Raw genomic sequence first — 25,260 nt, forward strand, 5'->3', positions numbered from 1 at the left:
GCTCATCATCACATGATTGTCAGCTTGATGTTAGCAAGTTGCTACTTTATCATTAGCTAGTTGTTAGCTTATAATTAGCTGGTTGTTAGCTCTTTGTTCAGCTTGCCGTTAGCTCGTTGTTAGCTTTCCGTCATCTGGTTGTTAGCTCATCGTTGGACGGTTTTTAGCTTGTCAATAACTGGTTGCTTGTCATTCGATGATTGTTAGCCTGACATTAACTGATTGTTAACATGTTGTTAGCTTTCCGTCATCTGGTTGTTAGCTCATCGTTGGACGGTTTTTAGCTTGTCAATAACTGGTTGCTTGTCATTACATGATTGTTAGCCTGACATTAACTGGTTGTTAACTTGTTGTTAAGGCGGTTGTTAACTTGTCCTTAACTGGTTGCTAGTTAATCATTAGTCATTATTGTTTAGCTTGGTGTTGCCTCAGCGTTAGCTAGTTGTTGTCTCGTCATTAACTGGTTGTTAGCACATCGTTAGATGTTTGTTAGCTTGTCATTAGTCCATCATTAACTGGTAGTCAGCGTACCATTAGCTGGTTATTTCAGTGTACGAAGCTTATTTGTAAAGTTCATGGTTCAAGCTTTACCTTTTGAACGGTGAAGGTGCGAATGACGTACTCGGCCAGCGGTTCCGTTTCCACCAAGGTGACCTTGATGTCGCCGTAAACTTCCGTCTCGTCGGGCCAGTAACGCACACACTTCACCTGCACACACCAGGACATGAACGCCATCATGCAACAAATACATCAACAGTAGAGGTACAGTACGTCTCTATGGCTTGGTATCGTTTACATTAGTCATTCCGATTTTCTGTGGGTCTAAATCCGGAGACAAATAATTACGAGTGCACCCGAATGCCTCAAACTGCAGCACGCACAGTCAGAGCAGAAAGGAAGGAGACTTGTTTCAATCCCCGCACTCTGAAAACCTGTCAATTTATCTGCCTCTCAGGATGAGAGAGTGGAGATTCCACCAAAAATGAGGCTTTATCGCTGGTTGTATGTATAGTGCTTTATCATGTTTGTTAAGCTTTCCCCTTCAATTTGGTATCATATTAATATGCAAACTTTCATCATAGCGATTGCAAATGGACAAAAGTAAAGCTTTAGTACAACCCATTCAAATGGAAGGATCCCTACATCTGACTGAAATAAAATATATGTACTGTAGGACAAATAATGAGTGCTCCTGCAAAAAACACAAGCATATATAGCAGGTTGCATGACACTTTTACATATACAGTAATTCCAGGTGGACTGTTATATTATTATTATATTATTATAATTATATGTGTAATATATATAGTCTGGTCAATTTTGTTGAATCAATGCGGCCCGCGAGTCAAAATGTTTGCCAACCCCTGACATAACTACCATACCACACATACACCATTCCATACTATACCATACCACACACACATCATTCCATACTATACCAAGCACCATATCACACCACACCATACACCATACCATACACTGTACATAAGATACCACACACCATACCATACATATACCATACCATACCATACACCATTCCATACTATACCATGCCACACATACACCATTCCATACTATACCATACCACACATACACCATTCCATACTATACCATACCATACATACACCATTCCATACTATACCATACCATACCACACATACACCATTCCATACTATACCATACCATACCACACATACACCATTCCATACTATACCATACCATACCACACATACACCATTCCATACTATACCATACCATACCACACATACACCATTCCATACTATACCATACCATACCACACATACACCATTTCATACTATACCATACCATACCACACATACACCATTCCATACTATACCATACCATACCACACATACATCATTCCATAGTATACCAAGCACCATATCATACCACACCATACACCATACCACACCATTCCATACGATACCATACCACACATACACCGTTCCATACTAAACCATACATACACATACACCATTCCATACTATACCAAGCACCATATCATACCACACCATACACCATTCCATACTATACCATACCACACATACACCATTCCATACTATACCAAGCACCATATCATACCACACCATACCATACACCGTACATAATATATATATAGAATATATATACCATACCATAACTCCCACCATGTCGCTACTTTTAAAAGAACAAAAGTGGACAACATTTTATTTACCAGCGACTCACCCTGCCCACCTCTACTAGGTTGGTCACCATGACGATGGAGGCCGAGTTCTCCTGCCACACCATCCTCCAGAAATCCCTCACTGTCTCCTGCATGGGCCCTGATACACACACACACATCAAACACATGAACACACACACGCACACACACACACACACACACACACACACACAATGAATAGCAGACAGCAGTTGGTGGCTTGGAGGTAATGGGCTCTTAAATTTGTCGAGGGGATTTTTTTTATAAGGCGGTTTAAATTTAGGAGGTTGAGGTAATAGCATCCAGCCCAAAAGGCCCACATGGAGCATGCACACACACACACACATACACATACACGTGAATTACCTTGCGTGGCAACGTAATGTCTGGGTCTGTGGTACCCCTGAGAGAGACAACAAAGGCTGACGTTAAAAGGTGTCCGTCGTCTCACCTTCTGCTTCCCTCCCTAACACTACACTGGCGTCAATGTCAATGTCACCCGTTCCACCTGCTCTCACCAATGTACATCTTCTACTAAACACAATATACAGTGTTTGAATTCATGACTGTTATGACTCACTTTGATAGGATTTTTTCACAAAAATATTGTCATGCCTTCATTGTATCTTTCCGCCTGTGTTCATGCATTTGCCTCCATGCACGACTTCCATGTCCATTCTGTTTTTGTATCTATGTCTGACTCTTGTCTCTGGCAGTCCCCGTTGAGGCGCTCCCTTGCCCCTTTGGACTCTTTTGCCAGATTCCTTTGCACCTGTTTCTGGCTTTATTCATTTGTACAGTGATACATTTACATTGTGATACATTTTTCTACACATCATTTGTAAAACATTGTGTCAAAAAATGTGAATTACCGCAAAGTAGGATTCCTTATTTTTAAGTCCAATATTTTGCTAAGTAGAACATAGAAAACCTGTTTACCACCTTCTGAATACTGTCTCATCAATTCGTACAACCATGAACAGCTCAGTGTCTGTCTTCTTTCTACCTTTTGTAGAACACTAGGTGCCCTGCATTGATGAGGCATTGAGTTTCATTACGGCTGCAAAATATCCCACTTTAGGGCCGAAAAATGTTGCGAGTGTCAGACATTTGCTAAAGATGCTGAGAAATATGAATCAAATGAAGAAAGAAAGTAGGAAAGTAGCATCTGTTACAATTCGGTTAGCCATATTAAGCTTCCAAGTCAACACAGGTTACAGGGGGAAAGGCTTTAAAGGAGGAACGCAACAGAAAGTGAAGCAGGGCAGTATGTGTAATAGTGATTGTACCTCAGGGGCGTCAATTTTATTTTATTTTATTTTATTTAATTTTCTACCACTTTTTCCTCACGGGGGTCGCGGGGGGTGCTGGAGCCTATCCCAGCTGTCTTTGGGCGAGAGGCGGGGTACACCCTGGACTGGTGGCCAGCCAATCACAGGGCACATATAGACAAACAACCATTCACACTCACATTCATACCTATGGAAAATTTGGAGTGGCCAATTAACCTAGCATGTTTTTGGAATGTGGGAGGAAACCGGAGTACCCGGAGAAAACCCACGCATGCACAGGGAGAACATGCAAACTCCACACAGAGATGGCCGAGGGTGGAATTGAACCCTGGTCTGCGCGCTAACCACTCGATCACCGTGCCGCCCTTGTTTTGTTTTGTTTTTCATTCATTCATTTTCTACCGCATTTCCTCACGAGGGTCGCGGGGGGTACTGGAGCCTATCCCAGCTGTCTTCGGGCGAGAGGCGGGGTTTAATTTAATTTAATTTAATTTAATTATAAATGTGCTTTCATTCCCGCTTGAAATTTCTACTTTTCTTGTCTGTGGATGTTCGACTATGGTTATTTTGGCAGTGCTGTTCATATCAATAACGTGATTGGTGATCAGACCCCTCTTCATCAGCTACACTGTTTTATATCAACACAAAAACATCACAATCCATCCGCTGTGTAACCTGGAAGAGTTTGCATCTGTGGAATGGGCATTTTACGCATTTCCCAGCATGCTTTGCTGTAGTTAAAATGATCACTTTTTGACGTGTTATTTTGTACAGACCGGCTGAAATAGTTCAACTTTCTTTTATCTATTTACTTATTCATTTATGTATTTGACATTGTTTCCTCAATGTAAAACTCAAAGGATTCTTTAGGAGACACCTTTTGGAAAGGATTAATAATCAATCTGTACTTTGCCCCCAGCCTTTTTGTTATTGCTGCTGTTTTGGAGGATTTTAGTGTTCCTAGCAATAAAGTATTTTTTGTACATCATTCTTGACTCTGGCATCTGGAAATGGATGAAATCGCTGCAAAGCTTGATGTTTTTATTTATTTTCTGCATTGTGTTTATTTCCTGTCCTAATTATCTTTTTCCCTCCCACCATCACCCGCCTCCTCTCCCTCAAGTGCCCCCCTTCCTCCCAGCAGCATAAGTCAAGGTTGTTTTTATGCATAAACATCAAATTAAATAATACCCCCGCTCCCCCAAAGTGGGAGTGACCACCACACGGCTAACGACCGTCCTCAACATCCTCACCTTCCTTACCTTCCTTACCTTCCTCATCCTCATGTCAGTGGAGATGAAAACATTTATCACGTTCACATTTTCATTAAAAAGACGCTGAGAGAATGCTTTTATCATCACTGGGGGGGATTTAATTTTCTCATTTCCAACACGACACTTGTTTTCTATCTCGGACTTCCTTCTCATATCCTTCCTCTTCACGTCTAATTAAAAGTATCCTAATTACTAGCGTTATTAAAACACACAATGACCAGTGAGAGATGGTGAGATTTTATGAACTCTGTGTTCTCTTTAACCTTAACATGCAGTGCATGTATTCACTTTGACATATAACTGCACGCCCCCTAGGTGGGGACCGGACGTTATTGCTGGGGAGAAACACACGTGAACACATTTCATGATTAACCTTTTAGGCGCCAGAGTTAATAACATCTCCTACAGGGGGTCACTGCAAAAAAGGTTTCTGAACCACTGCAATAAAGAATCATGTTTCATATTCGCCCCATAATATGCATTTAAAAAAAATATATATTTCTTATCCAAATGAAACATTTTTTTAGCATAAAAATGAGTGAATGAAGTAAAATACAAATATAAGGCATTCAGAAGACGCATTCAAAAACATATGATGATATGTAGTATGCTGCACTGGTCACTAGGTGTCAGTAATGTTACATTGATGACACAATAGCCTCCGAAGGAAATACAGGAAGTATTATGTAACTCTAATAATGCTAACGTGTGATTCTATATGTCTTTATGCCTTAGATTGCCTACTGTTTTGGGTAATAGTAGTGTACATATGACTATGGGATGTTATATCATGTCGAGGGGCTCGGATAATGTTAAAAACCTAAAATGCTCAATGCTGTAAGAATCTATTTCGTTTAGAAATAAAGAATCCTACTTTGTGGATATTCACTTATTATTCATTCATTCATTCATTCATTTTCTACCGCTTTTTAGGTGCTGGAGCCTATCCCAGCTGTCTCTGGGCGAGAGGCGGGGTACACCCTGGACTGGTGGCCAGCCAATCACAGGGCACATATAGACAAACAACCATTCACACTCACATTCATACCTATGGACAATTTGGAGTCACCAATTAACCTAGCATGTTTTTTGGAATGTGGGAGGAAACCGGAGTACCCGGAGAAAACCCACGCATGCACGGGGAGAACATGCAAACTCCACACAGAGATGGCCGAGGGTGGAATTGAACCCTGGTCTCCTAGCTGTGAGGTCTGCGCGCTAACCACTCGTGCAGTCGGATTCCACAATTAATCACATCACAATTGATTAATTAATCACAATTAATCAATTAATCACAAAGAAATCCAATTAATCATGGTAATCATGTGGGCTTGTGTGATTAATCTCAATTTTTTAGTTGTCATTAAAACAAAAAGAGTTAGATCATAGAAAATCATTCTAAATACAAATTTTAACAGTATTAGAGCCCTGTAGACATGAAATAACACCCCTATAGTCACATTTACATTCATATTATGTATATAGTAGGGCTATAAGAGAGATATTATTATTATTATTATTATTGCAAATTCAATCAATATATAGCACTAACTTTCTACAATCACTGAAATCTGAAAGTGAACCTAGACACTCTATTGCTATTTATTGAGTGTGTGTGTGTGTGTGTGCGCACTCACATCAATAAAGTTGGCATTGATGTAGTCCGAGTGGGGCTCTCCGTCGAGCAGCTGCAGTCGCACTCTGGTGTGGTCGTCTGTGGGGTCAGATAACACAAGAACACAACAGGCCTAAAGTTACACTGACCCACAAAGCACAGCTGCCAACTGACTCGGCACAGGTGGCACCGTGCTGGAGGTCAACCATCATGGCTCCTTCACATCTGCCACATATGGACGAAGACGAAAACACGCTAAGGCTTTGCTTGGAACCATCTGTCGAACCATTCGTTTTACACCATCGCCATTATTAATGGAATTAAAAGTTAGTGCTGGTAATTAAAGTAATTAGTGTGTTGCTATTTGGAAAAATGTTGAGCAGGTTTTAAAGCTAGAACTAGGTTGACCCAGACAATAACTGTGTTATTAACGGCCAACAGTGGTGGAGACAGCATTGAAGAGACTTTGATCCACAAGAATGAAGTTTTCACGCCGACTTAGAGCAGTAGGGCTCAATGACAGTAATCAGTATGATATGATTGAGAAGAACTGGATCCAGTGGGATCACCTTGAGGAGAATCACATGTGGTGATTCGTCCGCCTTGCATCAACGCCACCACAAAGCCGTCATCCTCACACATCGTTATTCCTGGCCAACAAACGCAGCAGGGGGTCATTTGTCCACCAGGCGCTCCTTCATTACTCCTCATCCTCGTGCCTCGCATCTTCTTCCTTTAGTTCTTTTCTCCATCTACCTTGTTCCATCCCCCTTCTCCCGCTCCATTAGCCCATGCTGCTTCGCCGCCTCACATACTGGTAATTGCACTGGGCCCGTGTCAGAAGCTGTCATAACACCACAGCGACCCGTGTGAAGCCTGGAGGGAGGGGCACTCTTTGCTGCTCTCTGCCCAGGGAGGGGAGCCTCTAATTGGGCTGAATTGGCAGGAGGTGCTGGCTTGCAAAAACACTGCAGATCTGGACACAGTCCACAGGTTTGCAGAGGCTGATTGTGTGTGTGTGTGTGTGGACTGTATTCAAAAGTTTTAAATAGCTGCAGCCCACTTGTTTAGAGTAAAGAGGTTCTTATTAAGGCAGCACGGCGGTCGAGTGGTTAGCGTGCAGACCTCACAGCTAGGAGACCGGGGTTCAATTCCACCATCTCTGTGTGGAGTTTGCATGTTCTCCCCGTGCATGCGTGGGTTTTCTCCGGGTACTCTGGTTTTCCTCCCATATTCCAAAAACATGCTAGGTTAATTGGTGATTCCAAATTGTCCATAGGTATGAATGTGAGTGTGAATGGTTGTTTATCTATATGTGCCCTGTGATTGACTGGCGACCAGTCCAGGGTCGCCAGTCTCGCCCGAAGACAGCTGGGAGAATACGTATTTATCTGTACTCTGTGCTTTTTAAATTCTCTTTATTTTTTAACTGTGCAATTACTGCGCAATAACTGTGCAATAACTGTGCAATACGAGAATTACAGCCGCCGCGACCCTCGTGAGGAAAAGCAGTAGAAAATGAATGAATGAATGAAAGGTTGTTATTAGGTGGATGTGAGCACTGTGGGAAGTACTGGATAGAACTGGAAAGATGTTGGTTCAACTCTCAGTAGAAACATTAGCTATGCCAGGGAGGGACCCATTATGACAATAAGATACGGATGTCCTCCTGGAAGAGACAGGGATCATGGCCCATGGGGGGCACAGCTGTAATAAAGACCCAGACCTAAAACCTGACCGAATGTCCACCCGTAGTTATTACAAATAATTGTCTGGTGCCAATAGCTGGATTTCTATCCCTGGTTTTACAGAGTGAAAATTAAGATTATTTTAGCTGTGAAATGAGTCTACACTGCAAAAACTGCAGATCTGACCAAGTGTAATAATCTTATATTTAGATTAGAAAATCTACTTGAACTTGTTTTAAGTATAAATGGATTATCTAGTGCTTTCTAAGGAAGATCATTTGACTTAATTCAAGTAAATGTCACTTGCCTTGTCTTGATAAGCATTTTTGTCTTTGTTAGAGTTATTTTTGACTAGATACAAGGCACGTCTGTAAACATCCACTAAAGTCTTATTTAAAGTACTAGTAACTCAAGAAAAAAACATCTAATTTCAAGCATCAGCTGTGGTTAACATTTCCCCAGCAGGTACATTCAGGCAAAAACAGACGCTTAAATTTTCATCTCTTTTAATTATTATCACACAGACTTTTATCTGGTCTCTTTAAGGAAGAGATGTCTATATACAATTTTTTTTTGTTTTTAATTTTAAAATATTGGCCAAAAAAACATAAAAAAAAATAAAATGTTCTTAAATTGTTCACATATGTTGACCTGCTACATCATAACGCCTCACCATGGACCTTTCCCGAGTTTACCACTTGTATTTACAAATTCTCTGGCTTTTAATGTCCAAATCAGCTGTTAAAGTGTGAATTTCCTACTTCACGAGGACATCCAAATGCATCACGAGCCACGCGCCAAAATTAGCAGTTGTGGCTAGCGGACCTTATCGCATCAGTTCACCAGAGAGCCAAGGTGGGGCAGCGACCAAGCAAGGTAAGGTAGAAATTCGATGTAGTTAAACATCAGCTAACCAAGAGAATTGCCAGTCAAATTAGAAAGGCATAGGGGATGTATGGAGGGGCGCTCCAAATATAACAAGTTGACAGAATAACTTAATGAACTGTTAGTTGATTTAACTTTGTTAAGCTAGCTCGCTAACTGCAAAACCCGTTTTGCTAGCTAGCTGCCTCGCTGATGGGGTGTGTACAACGACTGTAGCTAATTAGTCTCATGTAAATAAACTGTCTGTAGCTTATACCAGGTCAACTGACATTAATATCATGCGTTTTCCTTTGGTGTTCAGTAATTGTATCTGTTAAAACCTAGCTAACATTAAGGACTGCCTCAAGTCGCATGGCGCGAAGGGGATTTGATATGATAAGGAAGGTTAACATTAGCCAGTTGGTTGTGAGTCTCAGCAATGGACAAATTAATTTCCGTCATATTTATGTTTGTTGTTATTTTAGTTGTTTGTTTGTTTGCTTTTTAATGACATGAACTCTTTTCCCGTTTACTGTAACTTGCAGATTGCTTTTTCATTGTGAGATGGAGACATTAGATGAGGCAACTGTGTCACTCTTACAAGGTAAATGTCATGTAAATTATAAAGACACCTACCCTCAGCACATATTTTTAGACACACCTAGACTGATGTTAATAATATTTTTTTTAATGTAGTATTATTGATTAATATCTTCATCATCCACCAAGACTTTAGAATACCAAAAAGTTTCTAAGATGTGGTGGTCACTAGAGGTTTTAAACACCACTAACACCTTTTCATGTATACATATGACCCTTACAGTCTTGTTTTTCACTTGTGCAACGGACAAGTGCTTTTTATATCCCTGCAGCGACAGTGTCGAGAATATTGTAGATTCACCCCGACTGCTGTTGCCACACTATCCAGCCAAACTTTAAGTTTGCTTGTCCAATAACAGCAAAAGCTTTTATTTTACTCTTATTTTACTAAAAATGCATATTGTTTCGGGGATATACACACTAAACACATAAACAAACATACGCTGTCGCTCACTGATACAGTTTTTCCATGATTACACTACCTTTTTTGCCTTTTATGTTGACTTTTCAGTTACACAATTGCATAATACTTAATGTCACAGTCAAATTGCCTAACAGCAAGAAAGACAATGCAGTTGATGTGTCCATATGGTTTTTCAGCAGGACATGCCATTGCTTTGTTCAAGGCACTTCCTTCAATGTTCCCTTCTCCAATGCCCCCACCCAAAAAGCTTGGACCAGCATGTGAGGCACTGTTCCATGTTCTTGAGGTGAGTTTGCATCAGTATCAGTATCAAACTGAAAATGAAGTTGATATGCGTGAAGTTTAATCTTGTTCTACCTTTTGTCTCTACTTTGTTGCTCTCAGCCATCTGAGGACCCCAATATGTTTCTCCAGAGACGGCCCATCACCAGTCCGGTCTTCCTGGTAGGATCTACTAACCTTCTCCTGACCACCTTACCTAAGGAAATGATTCATGAGGCTCCTCTGATCCTCATGGGGTGTTATTACACCTTCCACCTCACCTACCCCAAATGTGGTGCCACTTTGTTAGCCGTCATCCAGAATGAGGTACTGAAGGACAGTATTCACGAGCGTGACCCCTCTGAAGACAATCTTTACCTTGGTCCTTGTCAATAAAAGCATGTTTTTTTTTCCTGAGAGCATTGTCTTGTTTCCTTATTTTAAGCATGTGGTCTTATTTAGCAACCTAAAAACAAGAATTTAATAAATCTTGTTTTAAGTCATTTGATGCTAAAAAATACCCTAGTTTTGAGTGATAATAAGCTTCTTTTGCATTAACCAAGCTTAACTAGATTGCTTGAAATGAGTCTTTGTGATCTTATTTCAAGATTGTATGTGCTATACTGACAGTCGGACAGAGTGACTTGTTTTAAGACATCTTAGCAAGTGAAATTCACTTACTGCACTGGCAGCCAAATTTGCTTGTTTTAAGCACAAGCATGCTTACATCTAGAATATTTAGCCTTAAAATTGACAGGGCATTTTTGCAGTGTAGGAGTCTCATGGACAGTTCAGAATTACCAATTGTTGCCAACAAAGGCAAAGTTCAATCAATCTCCAAAGCTTTTTTTTCAAGGACTTTTACCAGAGAGGTGGTACGATGGGCGTAAACTTGTAAACCGTTTTTGTTGGTAGGATGTAGAAGTTGGATAGCTAATCACTCCTCAGATATATCCATATAACTATGCAATGGATTGAGTAAGGACCTCAAACAATGCACAACGATGAGCCAATTCAAGAAACAATACAAGCAGTTGATGTTTGCTAAATACAAGGATGAAGAGTCTTGAACCAGTCATGATGTGCTATATATGTCACTATATTGACACTTACTATGGTACCCATTATGTCATTGGATGCTCATATCACTTTGTACTTCGGTACGAGGTGCATTATTAAATAAAAAAAAAAAAAAAAAACCTTAAACTGTATTATGGAAAGCAGGAAGTGAACAAACGGGGGCCCATTTTCGACACGACGTGCCACTACTTGATGTCGCTAGCTCATGAAAAATACAATCTTACATACTATGTGAAGGTTTTTCAAAAAAGCAACTTAAAAGTTACTTAAACTGGTTATTAATTACTTTTACAAAAAACTACAGTAATCCCTCGTCGCTTTCCCGCTTCAAATTCCATGTATTTTTCTGTACTCTTTGGCCTAATTGATAAAAAATAGCTAAAAGTCACTTGGTGTCAGTAATGTTACTGTAATGTCAAGTGAGACACACAAGCACCAGACCTACTCCTGCCACATGAACACGGGTCTTATGGCTTAAATGACTTATTTTCCCTTATTTTGTCTCCTATATTTGGTAATAGGTGTGGAAAGGTGACCATAGGGGTGTTATATTATGTCTAGAAGGCTCTACTAATTAAAAAAAAACTTACTTTGTTACTATGGTACACATAATGTCATTGTATGGTCATATCACCTCGTAAAAAAATAAGAAAAAAAAACCTGTATTATGGAAAGCAGGAAGTGAACAAATGTAACAGTTACTGATTGTAAAAGTACCATATGGAGGGGTAGGATTTAATAAGCTTTGCTTCTTCCTACTCCTTTTGGACATGTGGAACTGTGAACTGATTATGGGATGCACTCAATTGTAATCTGATGCATGTTCAAATGAAATAAAACCATTACCATTACCATTACCATTACCATTACCATTACCATAGATTCAAAAAGTGGCATATCTACAAACAGTGTGTGTGTGTGTGTGTGTGTGTGTGTGTGCAGATATACAAATACAACAGAGTATTTTTTTCCACGTGAAAGATCTTCTGAGTGTGTTCTGTCTCTGTGGTAGATAAGCCCATTTGCTGCACTTTGTCTAAAAGTGGAGTGGAAAATGTTCCATTCCCAACATCATTATCCTCTTCTGGCTGTATTGATTTCTAGTTTTCTTGCCAGTGAAATTGTTGACTACTATGACTATATCTGACTCCCATGTTTGAATGCCCTCAGCAGTGGATTGCTTACTAATGACTGGAACCTCTTACGGCGCCTCCAGAGATCTGGACTGAGACGCAGGACTGAAGGCTCAATTATGCTACAGCAAAGTCGGTGATGGCGTCTTGACACGTTTAAGCTCCACAGCTGAGGCTTAGCGCTAAATATGCAAATCTTCACCTAAACGCGAGGGGCATTTTTGCCTTTGAGTGAGTGACGACAACAGAGTGAAAGTCCACCCAGATGTTTTTATCGTAAAAGCTGTGAAAATATTCCATTCCGAAAAAGCCTCTATTATGCTTCCAGTGTAGTGGTAACCAAATCAAAGCGACATCCACATCCGGGGGCAGCATGGCTCAAGTGGTCGTCTCCAAAATCCAAAGGTTGTTGTTTTGATCACCTGTCCTCTCGTGATCATGTCAAAGTAGATCCCGATGCTGCATCAATAGCAGTTGAGTATGGCAACAGTGTCAAAGCGCATTGCTCGCAAATCTGAATCATCAATGTGGGGTAACGATTGGACCATAGTCTATCTTTTTGTTTGTGGACCACTGACTAGAAAACACAACATCTCCATCCCTAGGGATTTCAGGTAGGCTCTAAGACGAAGCTGCAACCAGAATGACCACCAAGTCTGTCTATATCAAGGGTCTCAAACACGCGGCCCGCGCCCCAGGACACTAGTTTGAGGCCCCCGCCTTGATATGAAAGTTTAATGTTAGTGCGGCCCGCACAAGTTTGATATGGATGCTGTATGGTATCATGTACCTAGAAAAAATTATTACGTTTGATTAATGTTCATGTTAAAGGTTAAATAACTGTTAATAGTTATCCTCCCTATCCGTGTGGAAGTGGTAAGTTTTTGGCTATTTAAGTTAAAAGGAAATAACTTGGAGGCTACCGTTTAGGTCGCTAGCTCTCTAGTTTGCGAGTTAGCATGTGTCTCAAGACCCAGCAGTTGTGCAATATGTTGTAAATAAAAAGAGTATAAATGTGACAATAGTCGTGTTTTGTCATGTCTACAGGGCTCTAATAATGCTTTGTTCATTTTAATCTGAAAAAAATAATTTGTCTACCCACCAACTATATGTGATTTCTTAAGTTTTTATTATTTGCCGTTTTATTATTATTATTATATTTATTTATTACTGATTGATTGATTTTCTTTATTCTTGATTTGTTTATTTATTTTTCATCTTATTTTGTGCAGAAAAATAAAAAATAAGATATTTGAGAACAGTGGAATGTTTTATCAGAGCTTTTATTGTAGAAAATCGGAACCAAAGCACAGAAAAAGTTTGTATATTTTTCTGTTTTTAATAAATGCGTTTTTTTTTTTTTTTGTTGGAAAACCTGATGCGGCCCAGCCTTGCCCAGACCCTAGCTCCAGTGGCCCCCAGGTAAATTGAGTTTGAGACCCCTGGTCTATATCATTCGGATTTTCACTGTTCCTGTAAGAGCGACAATAAAGTTCTGTTCTATTCAATCTCCAGCGTGGATGTGAATGGGTAGAACAGTTGTGTGCTCATGTTGTTCTCTGCAGCAAAATCCCAAAGAGCGTAGTCCCAGGGTGAAAGGTCACGAGTCCATTACTCATTAATGAGCTACACTTCTCTGCTGAGTCTTCCTCTCCTCAAGACCTCGTGACCCGCTCCCCTCTAAGCTTTTACTTTCTCTCCACTCGCCATTCCCTGAGAGCCGCTGGACAAGTTTTGTTGAGGAAAACTTCTCAAGTGAACCAAACTGACCTGTGTTCATATTCCAGCCATAAAGAAGAAGGGAGCTGGAATTTTTTGAGACACAGAAACATCCTGACGGCATCATAGCTAACGTGGCAGCTCCTGCTGCTTCAGGTCCTTCTTGAAGGCACATGCTAATCATGACATTTAGCAGTACACAAACACAAAGAAGCCTTGCAAAATATTTCGTTTACTTCTATTCAACCCATCATTATAACAATAATAAGAATATCCACAGTAATCCAAACATGCGCATCTCACAGCACTAAAGACTCCAAACTCATCCAAAACGTCAAAATCAAGACGTGCCATTTAATGAATGCTGTCACTCCTCACGCAAAAGATGCAGACAACAGGTAAGAAATTGCAAATGTGTGTCCATGTAGACACACAAATGACATGCTGTCAAGCACATAAGGTAAATAACATGACACCTTTTGCTATGTATTCGTTTCAAAAGGTCAAACACAAAACAAAGAAATCCCCCCCAGAAAATAAATAATAATCAATAATAGAAATTGGTTCAATTCAACAACATCAGGGCTCTACATTAAAAACAAAAATGACTTGCCCATGGGGGATCCTTAAGGTGAGAACTACTTGCCAGAACTTGCCCCATGTAAGATGAAAATCCCACCCTCAACCATCTCTGTGCAGAGGGTACTCTGGTTTCCTCCCACATTCCGAAAACATGCCAGGTTAATTGGCCACTCCAAATTGTCCATAGGTATGAATGTGAGTGTGAATGGTTGTTTGTCTATATGTGCCCTGTGATTGGCTGGCCACCAGTCCAGGGTGAACCCCACCTCTCGCCTGAAGACAGCTGGGATAGGCTCCAGCACCCCTGCGACCCTTGTGAGGATAAGCGGTAGAAAATGAATGAATGAATACCATGATTTTATTTCCATCATATTTTGACTCTATCAAAAGTCATATTTTTGACTCTAAATCGTTACACCCCATCAATAAAGTATCTATTTATGTATTAGAACACTCTAGACATGAAATATAGTATATATATAGTAGATATATAGTAGATATAATAAGAGAAAATAAGACATTCATTCATTCATTTTCTACCGCTTATCCTCACTAGGGTTACGAGGGTGCTGGAGCCTATCCCAGCTGTCTTTGGGCGGGAGGCGTGGTACACCCGGGACTGGTCGCCAGCCAATCACAGGGCACATATAGACAAACAACCATTCACACTCACATTCATACCTATGGACAATTTGGAGTCGCCAATTAACCTAGCATGTTTTTGGAATGTGGGAGGAAACCGGAGTACCCGGAGAAAACCCACTCATGCACGGGGAGAACATGCAAACTCCACACAGAGATGGCCGAGGGTGGAATTGGACTAAGGTCTCCAAGCTGTGTGGCATGCGCGCTAACCACTCATCCACCGTGCAGCCCGTAAATAAGACATATGAGATGTATATGGGAGTGTTCCTTGTTGTTACTTTTTTACAGTACAGTACAGTATGGTGGCTAATGTCTCATCAGTGAAATATTACCGACCAAGTCAAGTCCTTGAATGCATCTCCTGAATGCCCTATATTTGTATTTTATTGTATTTTACTTCATTTTGCCATTTTATACTTATTTGTACTTATTTTTAATACTTTTACTACAAAAATATTTGTAAAAAAAAACGTTATAGAGTGAATTGAATGCATTGAATGCATACAGAATGTCTGCCTGTCACATTGTGACATTTATCCAACTACCGTACCATAACCTTCCCCACACAATGACGACCCTGGTTGTGATGACAAATGTCATTCCAGAAGAAGAATATCAAGCCAAAAACATTCATCTTCCCAACATGGCATGGAAATAAGGACCGTGGTAGCAGTTAAACGTCACACGAGAATCCTCACGGGAAGCAAAGGAGGAGTTAACGTGCGGAGCAGCTTAAAGTGATGAAGTCAACTTTAATGGAAAAGGCAAACAAATTTGCAGCAGCTCCTTGAAAGTGCTGAACAACAACTTTTGCCTCCTTCAATCCTCTCTGCACAAATCTACAAGCCACTAAACACACACACCCCGCTCGCACACTTCAGGCGCCGCGTAGCACGACTGCATCCGTCACGGATCTCGCTAATCAGTTAACTCGCCGCAGAGTCAGGCTGGCTCAAGGCGTTAGAGAGCTTAATGGACTGGGCGGTTGTGTGTTTGTTTGTGTGTCTCTCTGTGCTTGTTTGTGCAATGGACGACACATGTGTGTGTTGTGTTCAACAGGCTTGACTATCTGTGGGTGTGTGCACTTTTTTTTAAATAGACACTTGTGTATATTTTCTGACATTATGCACAAATAAATGTGTGTTTGTGTGTGTGTGTGTGTATATGTGTGTGAGCAAGATGGAGGGTATTAAAGTGTGTAATAGCCTATTAAGTCCGGCGCTCCCTCCAGCTGATGTGTCAAACAACTTGGAATGTTTCCTGACAGACACACACACACACACACACACACATAGTATAACACTGTGATGTACCAAAAATTTCCGAAGGTCTTTTCTGAAAGTGCCAAGCAGAAGTAAATGTGTCTTGGCTGCAACAATAATAAGCATACTGTTGAATATCGTAAAATACCTCTCAAAAGTGTCACCAAAATCATAATTCAACATTATTACCACAGATTTACACCCTGGTGTGAAAAGGTATTTGCCCCCTTCCTGAGTTCTCATTAGCACATTTGTCAGATTATCAAATAAATTGAAATATTAGTCATTGACAACACAACTGAACACAAAGTGCACTTTGGAATTAATCTTAGCGACGACCAGTCCAGCGTGGAACCCCACCTCTTGCCTAAAGTCAGCTGGGAAAGGCTCCAGCATATCCCTGTGACCCTGGTGAGGTTAAGCAAAATATAAAATTGATGGCTGGATTATTAATGGCTAAAAAAATCTACATGGCCCTGTGTGAAAAAATGATTGGCTCTCTGAAATATATCAGTCTGGAAAGGTTATAAAGCCATTTCTTAAGCTTTGGGATTCTAGCGAACCACAGTGAGAGCCATTATCCACAAATGACAAAGTGATGGAACAATGATGAACATTCCCAGGACTCAAATGACCCCAAGAGCGCAGTGATGACTCATATCAGCAGTCACAAAAGACCCCACAACAACATCCAAATATGTTGTTGTAGAAAACTTAATGCTAAAATGCTAATGAGACGTCTTGAAGTAACTTTTTTTCTAGAGAAATTTCAGACTTTCGAGTCTCTGCTTCCGGATCAGATTCGGGATCCAACACATATGGCTGTATGTGATCTAATAAATCGCATTTATAAACTCCAATAAAGTTGGGTTCGGCAGCTATCCGGAAGTCCTCCTGAGCACTTGGGAGTGTGACTAAAGACACACAGTGTGACTGTGTGCCTGGAAATGGATCCCGTTTTCACGGGAAGCACAAAATCCAAGAAATAAAGCTGGAATAGGTTCAGATTCTGGAAGATCTACAAAGCTTTTTTGCTGGTTATTGTGTGTATCTGCTCTATAGGAGTCAACTGTCCAGTCTCTCCTTCCGGATCAGATTCGGGATCCAACACATATGGCTGTATGTGATCTAAGAAATCACATTCATCAACTCCAATAAAGTTGGGTTCGGCAACTATCCGGAAGTCCTCCAGAGCACTTGGGAGTGTGACTAAATACAGTTGAGTGGGCGTGCCTGGAAACGGATTCCGTTTTTGCGGGAAGCACAAAATCCAAGAAATAAAGCTGGAATAGGTGCAGATTCTGGAAGATCTACAAAGCTTTTTTGCTGGTTATTGTGTGTATCTGCTCTATAGGAGTCCACTGCTCAGTCTCTGCTTCCGGATCAGATTCGGGATCCAACACATATGGCTGTATGTGATCTAATAAATCGCATTTATCAACTCCAATAAAGTTGGGTTCGGCAGCTATCCGGAAGTCCTCCTGAGCACTTGGGTGTATGATTAAATGCAGTGGAGTGGGGGTGTCTGGAAACGGATCCCGTTTTCGCGGGAAGCACAAAATCCAAGAAACAAAGCTGGAATAGGTGCAGATTCTGGAAGATCTACAAAGCTTTTTTGCTGGTTATTGTGTGTAGCTGCTCTATACGAGTCCACACCTCAGTACTGGAAAATGAGCATAATAGCCCCCCTTTAATGAAGTGCCCAGTGACTACAGTAGACAGCAGTGTCTTGATGTCATATTTTTCATGCTCATCAGCCAATATCACACTGCCACCCTCTTATATTTGAGACATAATCACCAGACACAATCTCGAACTTTGTAATTAAGACTCGCTAATTGTTCTGCTCATCATCTCTTCATCTTCCCTGGATGTTTTTTATGTCCTTCCACGCCAGCAATTCTTTCAAAAGAACATAAGAACTCGCCACCTGCTGTCACCCCAAAGTGCTGGAGAGGAGGAAGATGAATGCAATCAGCTCTGTCATTAACAAACCACACTGCACCTCGTTAGCGCTATTATCTGCCGACCTCTTCATTGTGTCCTGTTGTGGGGGGCTGTTGACCTGTTTTTTTGTCCTTGACACGGTAATAGGAAAAATACAAGCAAAATACAACAAGCCAGCAAATTGACATTTGCAAAATGACTGCTAAGTAAGTTCACCAAACTCCCAATCTCATTCTACATCATTGAAGCCATTGAATTCTTCATCCCCACCGTCGTGAGCCTACAGCCGGCCTCGCGAATGTTGACATTATTCTCTCAAAGAAGCATTTTCAAGCATTAACATGGCTAAATGAAGTAAAATACTAATATAAAGCATTGAGAAGACGCATTCAAAGACGACAAGCCAGCACATTGACATTTGCTATATGACTGCTAAGTAAGTTCACCAAACTCCCAATCTCATTCTACATCATTGAAGCCATTGAATTCTTCATCCCCACCGTTGTGAGCATTTTCAAGCATTAAAATAGCTAAATGAAGTAAAATACAAATATAAAGCATTGGGAAGACGCATTCAAAGACGTTGTCATTCACCGGTTACTAGTTGACCAGAAAAATACTTAAAAACAATACTAGTGGTATCTTGGCTTTTGTACATCCCAGTTTTCATTGGATTCAATTTCAATTCCATTTTTCCCCTAAAAAATTATTGCAAAAAATACATTTTTGAACATTGTGTCAGTTATCAGTGTGTCAGTAAGTAAAACTAAAATCATGCTGTTTGGTCACAGCAGAAAGGACACGCACCAGCAAACACAAATAGACGGTGTGGACATTGAAAGGGTGAAGGAAAATACATTTCTGGGGATCACAATAGATGAAAATATGAGCTGGAAACCTCATATTACAAATATACAACATAAGGTGGCCAGAAATATTTCAGTATTGAACAAAGCAAAATTTGTTCTCAATCAGAAATCACTCCACACTTTTTATTGGTCTACCATATCTTACTTATTGTGTGGAAATATGGGCTAATAACTATAAAAGCAATCTTCACTCGCTAAATGTACTGCAAAAAAGGTCAGTAAGGATAATTCATAATGCCGCCTACAGAGAACATACTAACTCCTTATTTCTAAAATCACAAATACTTCAACTTGCAGATATAGTTCATCTTCAAACAGCTAAAATAATGCATAAGGCTAAAAACAACCAATTATCTAAAAATGTCATCCAAGAGGAGAAATATGATCTCAGGGAAGAAGTACATTTGAAACACTTATATGCTAGGACTACGTTAAAAAGCCATAGCATTTCAGTATGTGGAATCAAACTATGGAATGGATTGAGTAAGGAAATCAAACAATGCACAACGATGAGCCAATTCAAGAAACAATACAAGCAGTTGATGTTTGCTAAATACAAGGATGAAGAGTCTTGAACCAGTCATGATGTGCTATATATATCACTATATTGACACTTACTAAGTAGCGTCAAACAAGCCATTATGACTTATGCCTTTGTCCAGTATTTTACTTTTTCAAATTGTTTCTTCTCTTCTTTGATGTCAAATATTCTTCTTACTGTACTTAACATCGAGAAAGTCAGTGTTTTGCCAACTCAAGTCTATCATCTCAAGTCCAAGTTAAATTTCAAGTTAAGACAAGATGGGTCGGGTCAAGTCAGAAATCATAGACTTGAAATGTTCAAGTCCATACTAGTTATAAGCACTGTTTATACCGTTGTATTAAATTGTGGACTCCTATAGAGCAGCTATACATGATAAACTGCGCAGAAAGCCTTCTAGATCTTCCAGATTTTGCACCTCTTTCTGCAGAATCTGCACCTATTCCAGCCGTATTTCCTTGGATTTCCAAAACGGTCCGTTTTAATTCATTCCACTACCTCCGAGGGCACCCACTCCGCTGTGATCACACTCCTGAGCGCTCCCGAGTACTGCTGAACCCCACTTTCTAATTTTGTTGGTATAGTAGTTGATCATAAATGAATGAACCCTTTAGAGAGCTATTTGTGGTTAGGTAGCTCATGAGCTACTGGTCTACTGGTTGGAGACCCCTGACTTCCCGTGTATAAAATCAGTGGTGACGTAGGTCCGCGTTTACTACCTTAAGACAATCTTTACACAACATCAGTAGTTGAAATGTGGTCTTTACACATTTTTGGGCGGGACTACCCATCTATAAAATAACTTAGGTAGATCCACTCATTGTAATGAAAAGGGCTATTAGCAATTCCAGACATGGGTAACCTTGTAATTTAAATGCATGCAAGTAAGACGCTCCCTGTATGCACACTCTATAATGCTACACAACCACTTACTTATACAAAATGAAGTTAGAAGCTTGCACTTCTGACTCTTCAACATGACCAAGTAACATTGGAAAGGCATCCAACTTCAGCAACAGGACAGTCCAGCTACGAATAGCCCAGACCAGCTTGATGCTTGCCTCTTTAGGTAAGTTTAGGTTAGCTTCCTCTCAAACCTAAAAAAAAACTGGGAGCCATTGCTCTGTTGCTGACATAGTGAAATCTTGGACAAAACAGTGCTTCTACCCGGGCCGGTGACTTCCCACAGGCTCACTGTGATGTCACATTTGGCATCCTCTAACACGATATTACAACATTGTAACATTTACAGGTCAGAAAAGTGGAAACAGCATAATAGGTCCACTATTATTGAGTAAATGTATTAGGATTTTCTTTTTCTTTTTAATAAGGCTACTGTAAAGAGACATAGTCACAAAAAAGAGTGTTGACGTAGCATTCAACAGGGGTGACTAAACATTTTCCCAGGATGTAACTTTTCCACTTGATATTCCGTAAAGTAACACATTCAGGATTATAAAAACAAATAAATACGTCTTTAGTATTGAACGAGTTCATTCATTCATTCATTCATTTTCTACCGCTTTTTCCTCACAAGGGTCGCGGGGGTGCTGGAGCCTATCCCAGCTGGGGGTGCTGGAGCCTATCCCAGCTGTCTTCGGGCGAGAGGTGGGGTACACCCTGGACTGGTCGCCAGCCAATCACAGGGCACATATAGACAAACAACCATTCACACTCACTCGCAAAAATAGCTTTAAAATCTCCAGAATGAAATAATGATAAAAATGATCTCTCTTCTGTATTTAAAAATTGGCCAGTAAGAAAATACTGACTCTTTTCTCAGGTCCTACTGTACAGATATGAAATAATATTGTCTAATTTACTGGCCAAGCAAAAATCATAGGTCATTGTTAATTCAACCTGTTGGTTCTACTTTATTGAAATAAAGTGTGAATTAATAATTAATGGCAAATAATCATGATTTTATACTTTTTATTGATTTATTTGTACTCCAAAAAAGAATGGAAATCTAGGAAACCTCACCTGGACTGCCCAGTATCCAAGTATTTATTTCACAGTCAAACTGGTTGAATTTTGGGCTAAAAAGTCACTGAATCAACTTAAAAATACTGAATCATTTTGGATCATATTGTTCTAAATGAACCAATGTCGTCCTTGAATCGTATCAAAAACCAAGAACGGTGAGGCGTTATTAAAACAAATCGTTACACCCTATTAATAAAGTATCTATTTATGTATTAGAGCACTCTAGACATGAAATAACACCCCTATAGTCACCTTTGCACTCCTATTACCCAATATAGTAGATATAATAAGAGAAAATAAGACATTCATTCATTCATTTTCTACCGCTTATCCTCACTAGGGTTACGGGGGTGCTAGAGCCGATCCCAACTGTCTTCAAGCGAGAGGCGGGGTACACCCTGGACTGGTCGCCAGCCAATCACAGGGCACATATAGACAAACAACCATTCACACTCACTCACTCACTCGCAAAAATAGCTTTAAAATCTCCAGAAAGAAATAATGATAAAAATGGTCTCTCTTCTGTATTTGAAAAATTGGCCAGTAAGAAAATACTAACTCTACTGTACAGATATGAAATAATATTGTCTAATTTACTGGCCAAGCAAAAATCATAGGTCATAGGTCACACTAGGTTATTGACCCTGTGAGGGCAGTAACCTTCACTTTCTTGCTCAGAGCATGCAAGCCCACGCAACACACAGGGAGCCACTTATTTGTCTGTTACCAAATTTTGGTAAAAAGACACAGAGGCTTACCAGTACATGCCTTGTTTTAATATTCCAAGTGCTTTAATGTAACAGGCAAGTTGGGATAAATGAGTGCAGCGTGTGGAAGCATTAACACAGTTTGAAGCAAGCATTATTTCTGTGTAAAATGCACTAAACGTCATTCTGTTGCATTGTCGTGCACGCTGTGAGCTTCCACCAGACCAGGCCGCCGTGACGTGCATGTGGGCGTGCATGTGGGTGTGCACGTCCAATTAAAGGTCTCCGTGTCGAGGCGTAGACGCGACACCAGCGTGAAGGCTTTGAAATAAAAGTGTGCAGAAGTGAAATAGGCTGTCACGGCCTTGATGGCCAACAGGAATTATGATAAATTTCCTATTAGGACAAATGCTTTAATTACCAGTGCCTGGTAATGGAAAGTGTCCATCTTGCCGGCCGCCATTGTACAAAGGCTCATTTCCTTAAGAAAATGTTGTAAAAAGCCCTGAGGGAGATGGCGGCGTGCGTTGTCTTTATTAGACGACTTGCTTCAGCAGAAGCGCTGGGATTGAACTTCACTTCACCTTTTTTGCTACACGCCGCGGAAGCAAAGCAAACCTTTGAGAGATGAAACTTACAGTTTTTTGTATTTATTAATCTACGCCAGGGGGCGGCACGGCGGTCTAGTGGTTAGCGCGCAGGAGACCAGGGTTCAATTCCACCTTCGGCCATCTCTGTGTGGAGTTTGCATGTTCTCCCCGTGCATGCGTGGGTTTTCTCCGGGTACTCCGGTTTCCTCCCACATTCCAAAAACATGCTAGGTTAATTAGCGACTCCAAATTGTCCATAGGTATGAATGTGAGTGTGAATGGTTGTTTGTCTATATGTGCCCTGTGATTGGCTGGCCACCAGTCCAGGGTGTACCCCGGCTCTCGCCCGAAGACAGCTGGGATAGGCTCCAGCACGCCCGCGACCCTCTTGAGGAAAAGCGGTAGAAAATGAATGAAGGAATGTATGGAAATGAGAAGGCATCTGGAAGTTATCAGTGCAGCTAAGCACATACAGGTGGCGCTATGACTCCAAAACAGGAAGGCATTTTAAATGTGATGATGGCTATTTTGGGAAAAGGTGCCATTAAAAACAAATTATGGAACAAAGCATCAACAAATGGACTGGCCTAAACTTGACAAAATACCCAAAATCTTGTGGACTCATCCATGGTCATCCATGGCTATGGTCATCCATAGCAAAACCAAACCAAAGAAAAAGATGGTAATCACATGATGCTAATAAAGGACGGCGAACAGGCAGAAAGAGCACGAGTAATTGCAGTACTCACAAGCGATGATGTTGCCGTAGCGATTCTTGTTGCGGTTCTCATCCTTCTTGGCGCTTTCCCAGGGCGCCGTCTGTCCCTCCGCCAAGGCCTGCAGACACGCTTCGGTTAGGAGGAGTGTGGCCGGTGACTTCCCACAGGCTCACTGTGATGTCACGGTAGTGACAACTTCATTTCCAAATGTGCAAACCTTGTTATCTGAAACTTTGGCATCCTTTAACACGATAATACAACATTGTAACATTTACAGGTCAGAAAAGTGGAAAAACATAATAGGTCCACTATTATTTAGTAAATGTATTTGGATTTTATTTTTTTTTAATAAGGCTAGTGTAAAGACACATAGTCACAAAAAAAAGAGACGTAGCATTCAGCAGGGGTGACTAAACATTTTCCCAGCGAAAGCCACATCATGAAAAATTCAAGGATGTAACTTTTCTACTTGATATTCCGTAAAGTAACACATTCAGGATTCATTCATTCATTTTCTACCGCTTTTCCTCACGAGGGTCGCGGGGGGTGAATTGTCTTCAGGTGAGAGGCGGGGTACACCCTGGACTGGTGGCCAGCCAATCACAGGGCACATATAGACAAACAACCATTCACACTCACATTCATACCTATGGACAATTTGGAGTCGCCAATTAACCTAGCATGTTTTTGGAATGTGGGAGGAAACCGGAGTACCCGGAGAAAACCCACGCATGCACGGGGAGAACATGCAAACTCCACACAGAGATGGTCAAGGGTGGGATTGAACTCTAGTCTCCTAGCTGTGAGGGCTGCGCGCTAACCCCTCGACCGCCGTGCAGCCCACATTCAGGATTATAAAAACAAATAAATACGTCTTTAGTATTGAACGAGTTAAATTACGATATTTTTCTTTGAATATTTTTAGTTTATTCTTGTAAAATTACTGCTGATTTTAAATTTTTGCCTTTTTTTTAAGTTTTCTTGTTAAATGATATCAGAATGTGCCACCGGCCAATAAAAAAACAGCCCCAGGCTGCAAATGGCACCTTGGCCACACCCCTGGCGTGGATTAATAAATACAAAAAACTGTAAGTTATCATCTCTCAAAGGTTTGCTTTGCTTCCGCAGAGAAGAAGCGTGTAGCAAAAAAGATGAAGTGAAGTTCAATCCCAGTTCTTCTGCTGAAGCAAGTCGTCTAATAAATATTATTCATTCATTCATTTTCTACCGCTTTTCCTCACGAGGGTCGCGGAGGGTGC

The 25,260-nt window shown here is 40.6% G+C and overlaps 1 protein-coding gene across 15 annotated transcripts in view; it reads right to left on the reverse strand.

Annotated features, from left to right (window-relative positions):
* The window catches only part of ptprt (protein tyrosine phosphatase receptor type T), a 224,702-nt gene that overhangs the window by 21,955 nt on the left and 177,487 nt on the right, over positions 1 to 25,260 (reverse strand). For 10 of the 15 annotated variants that reach the window (XM_058054362.1, XM_058054361.1, XM_058054360.1 and 7 more), the window contains 5 exons: positions 24,032 to 24,119; positions 6,407 to 6,492; positions 2,570 to 2,606; positions 2,227 to 2,324; positions 592 to 708 (listed from right to left, as the gene is read on the reverse strand). In XM_058054362.1, the coding sequence (XP_057910345.1) occupies positions 592 to 708; positions 2,227 to 2,324; positions 2,570 to 2,606; positions 6,407 to 6,492; positions 24,032 to 24,119 (426 nt within the window). The remainder of the gene's footprint in view (positions 1 to 591; positions 709 to 2,226; positions 2,325 to 2,569; positions 2,607 to 6,406; positions 6,493 to 24,031; positions 24,120 to 25,260) is intronic. The other 5 variants (XM_058054365.1, XM_058054364.1, XM_058054363.1 and 2 more) reach the window with 2 other exon arrangements.

Source organism: Doryrhamphus excisus, chromosome 18 (assembly GCF_030265055.1).
Source record: "Doryrhamphus excisus isolate RoL2022-K1 chromosome 18, RoL_Dexc_1.0, whole genome shotgun sequence".
In the NCBI taxonomy this organism is placed as follows: domain Eukaryota; kingdom Metazoa; phylum Chordata; class Actinopteri; order Syngnathiformes; family Syngnathidae; genus Doryrhamphus; species Doryrhamphus excisus.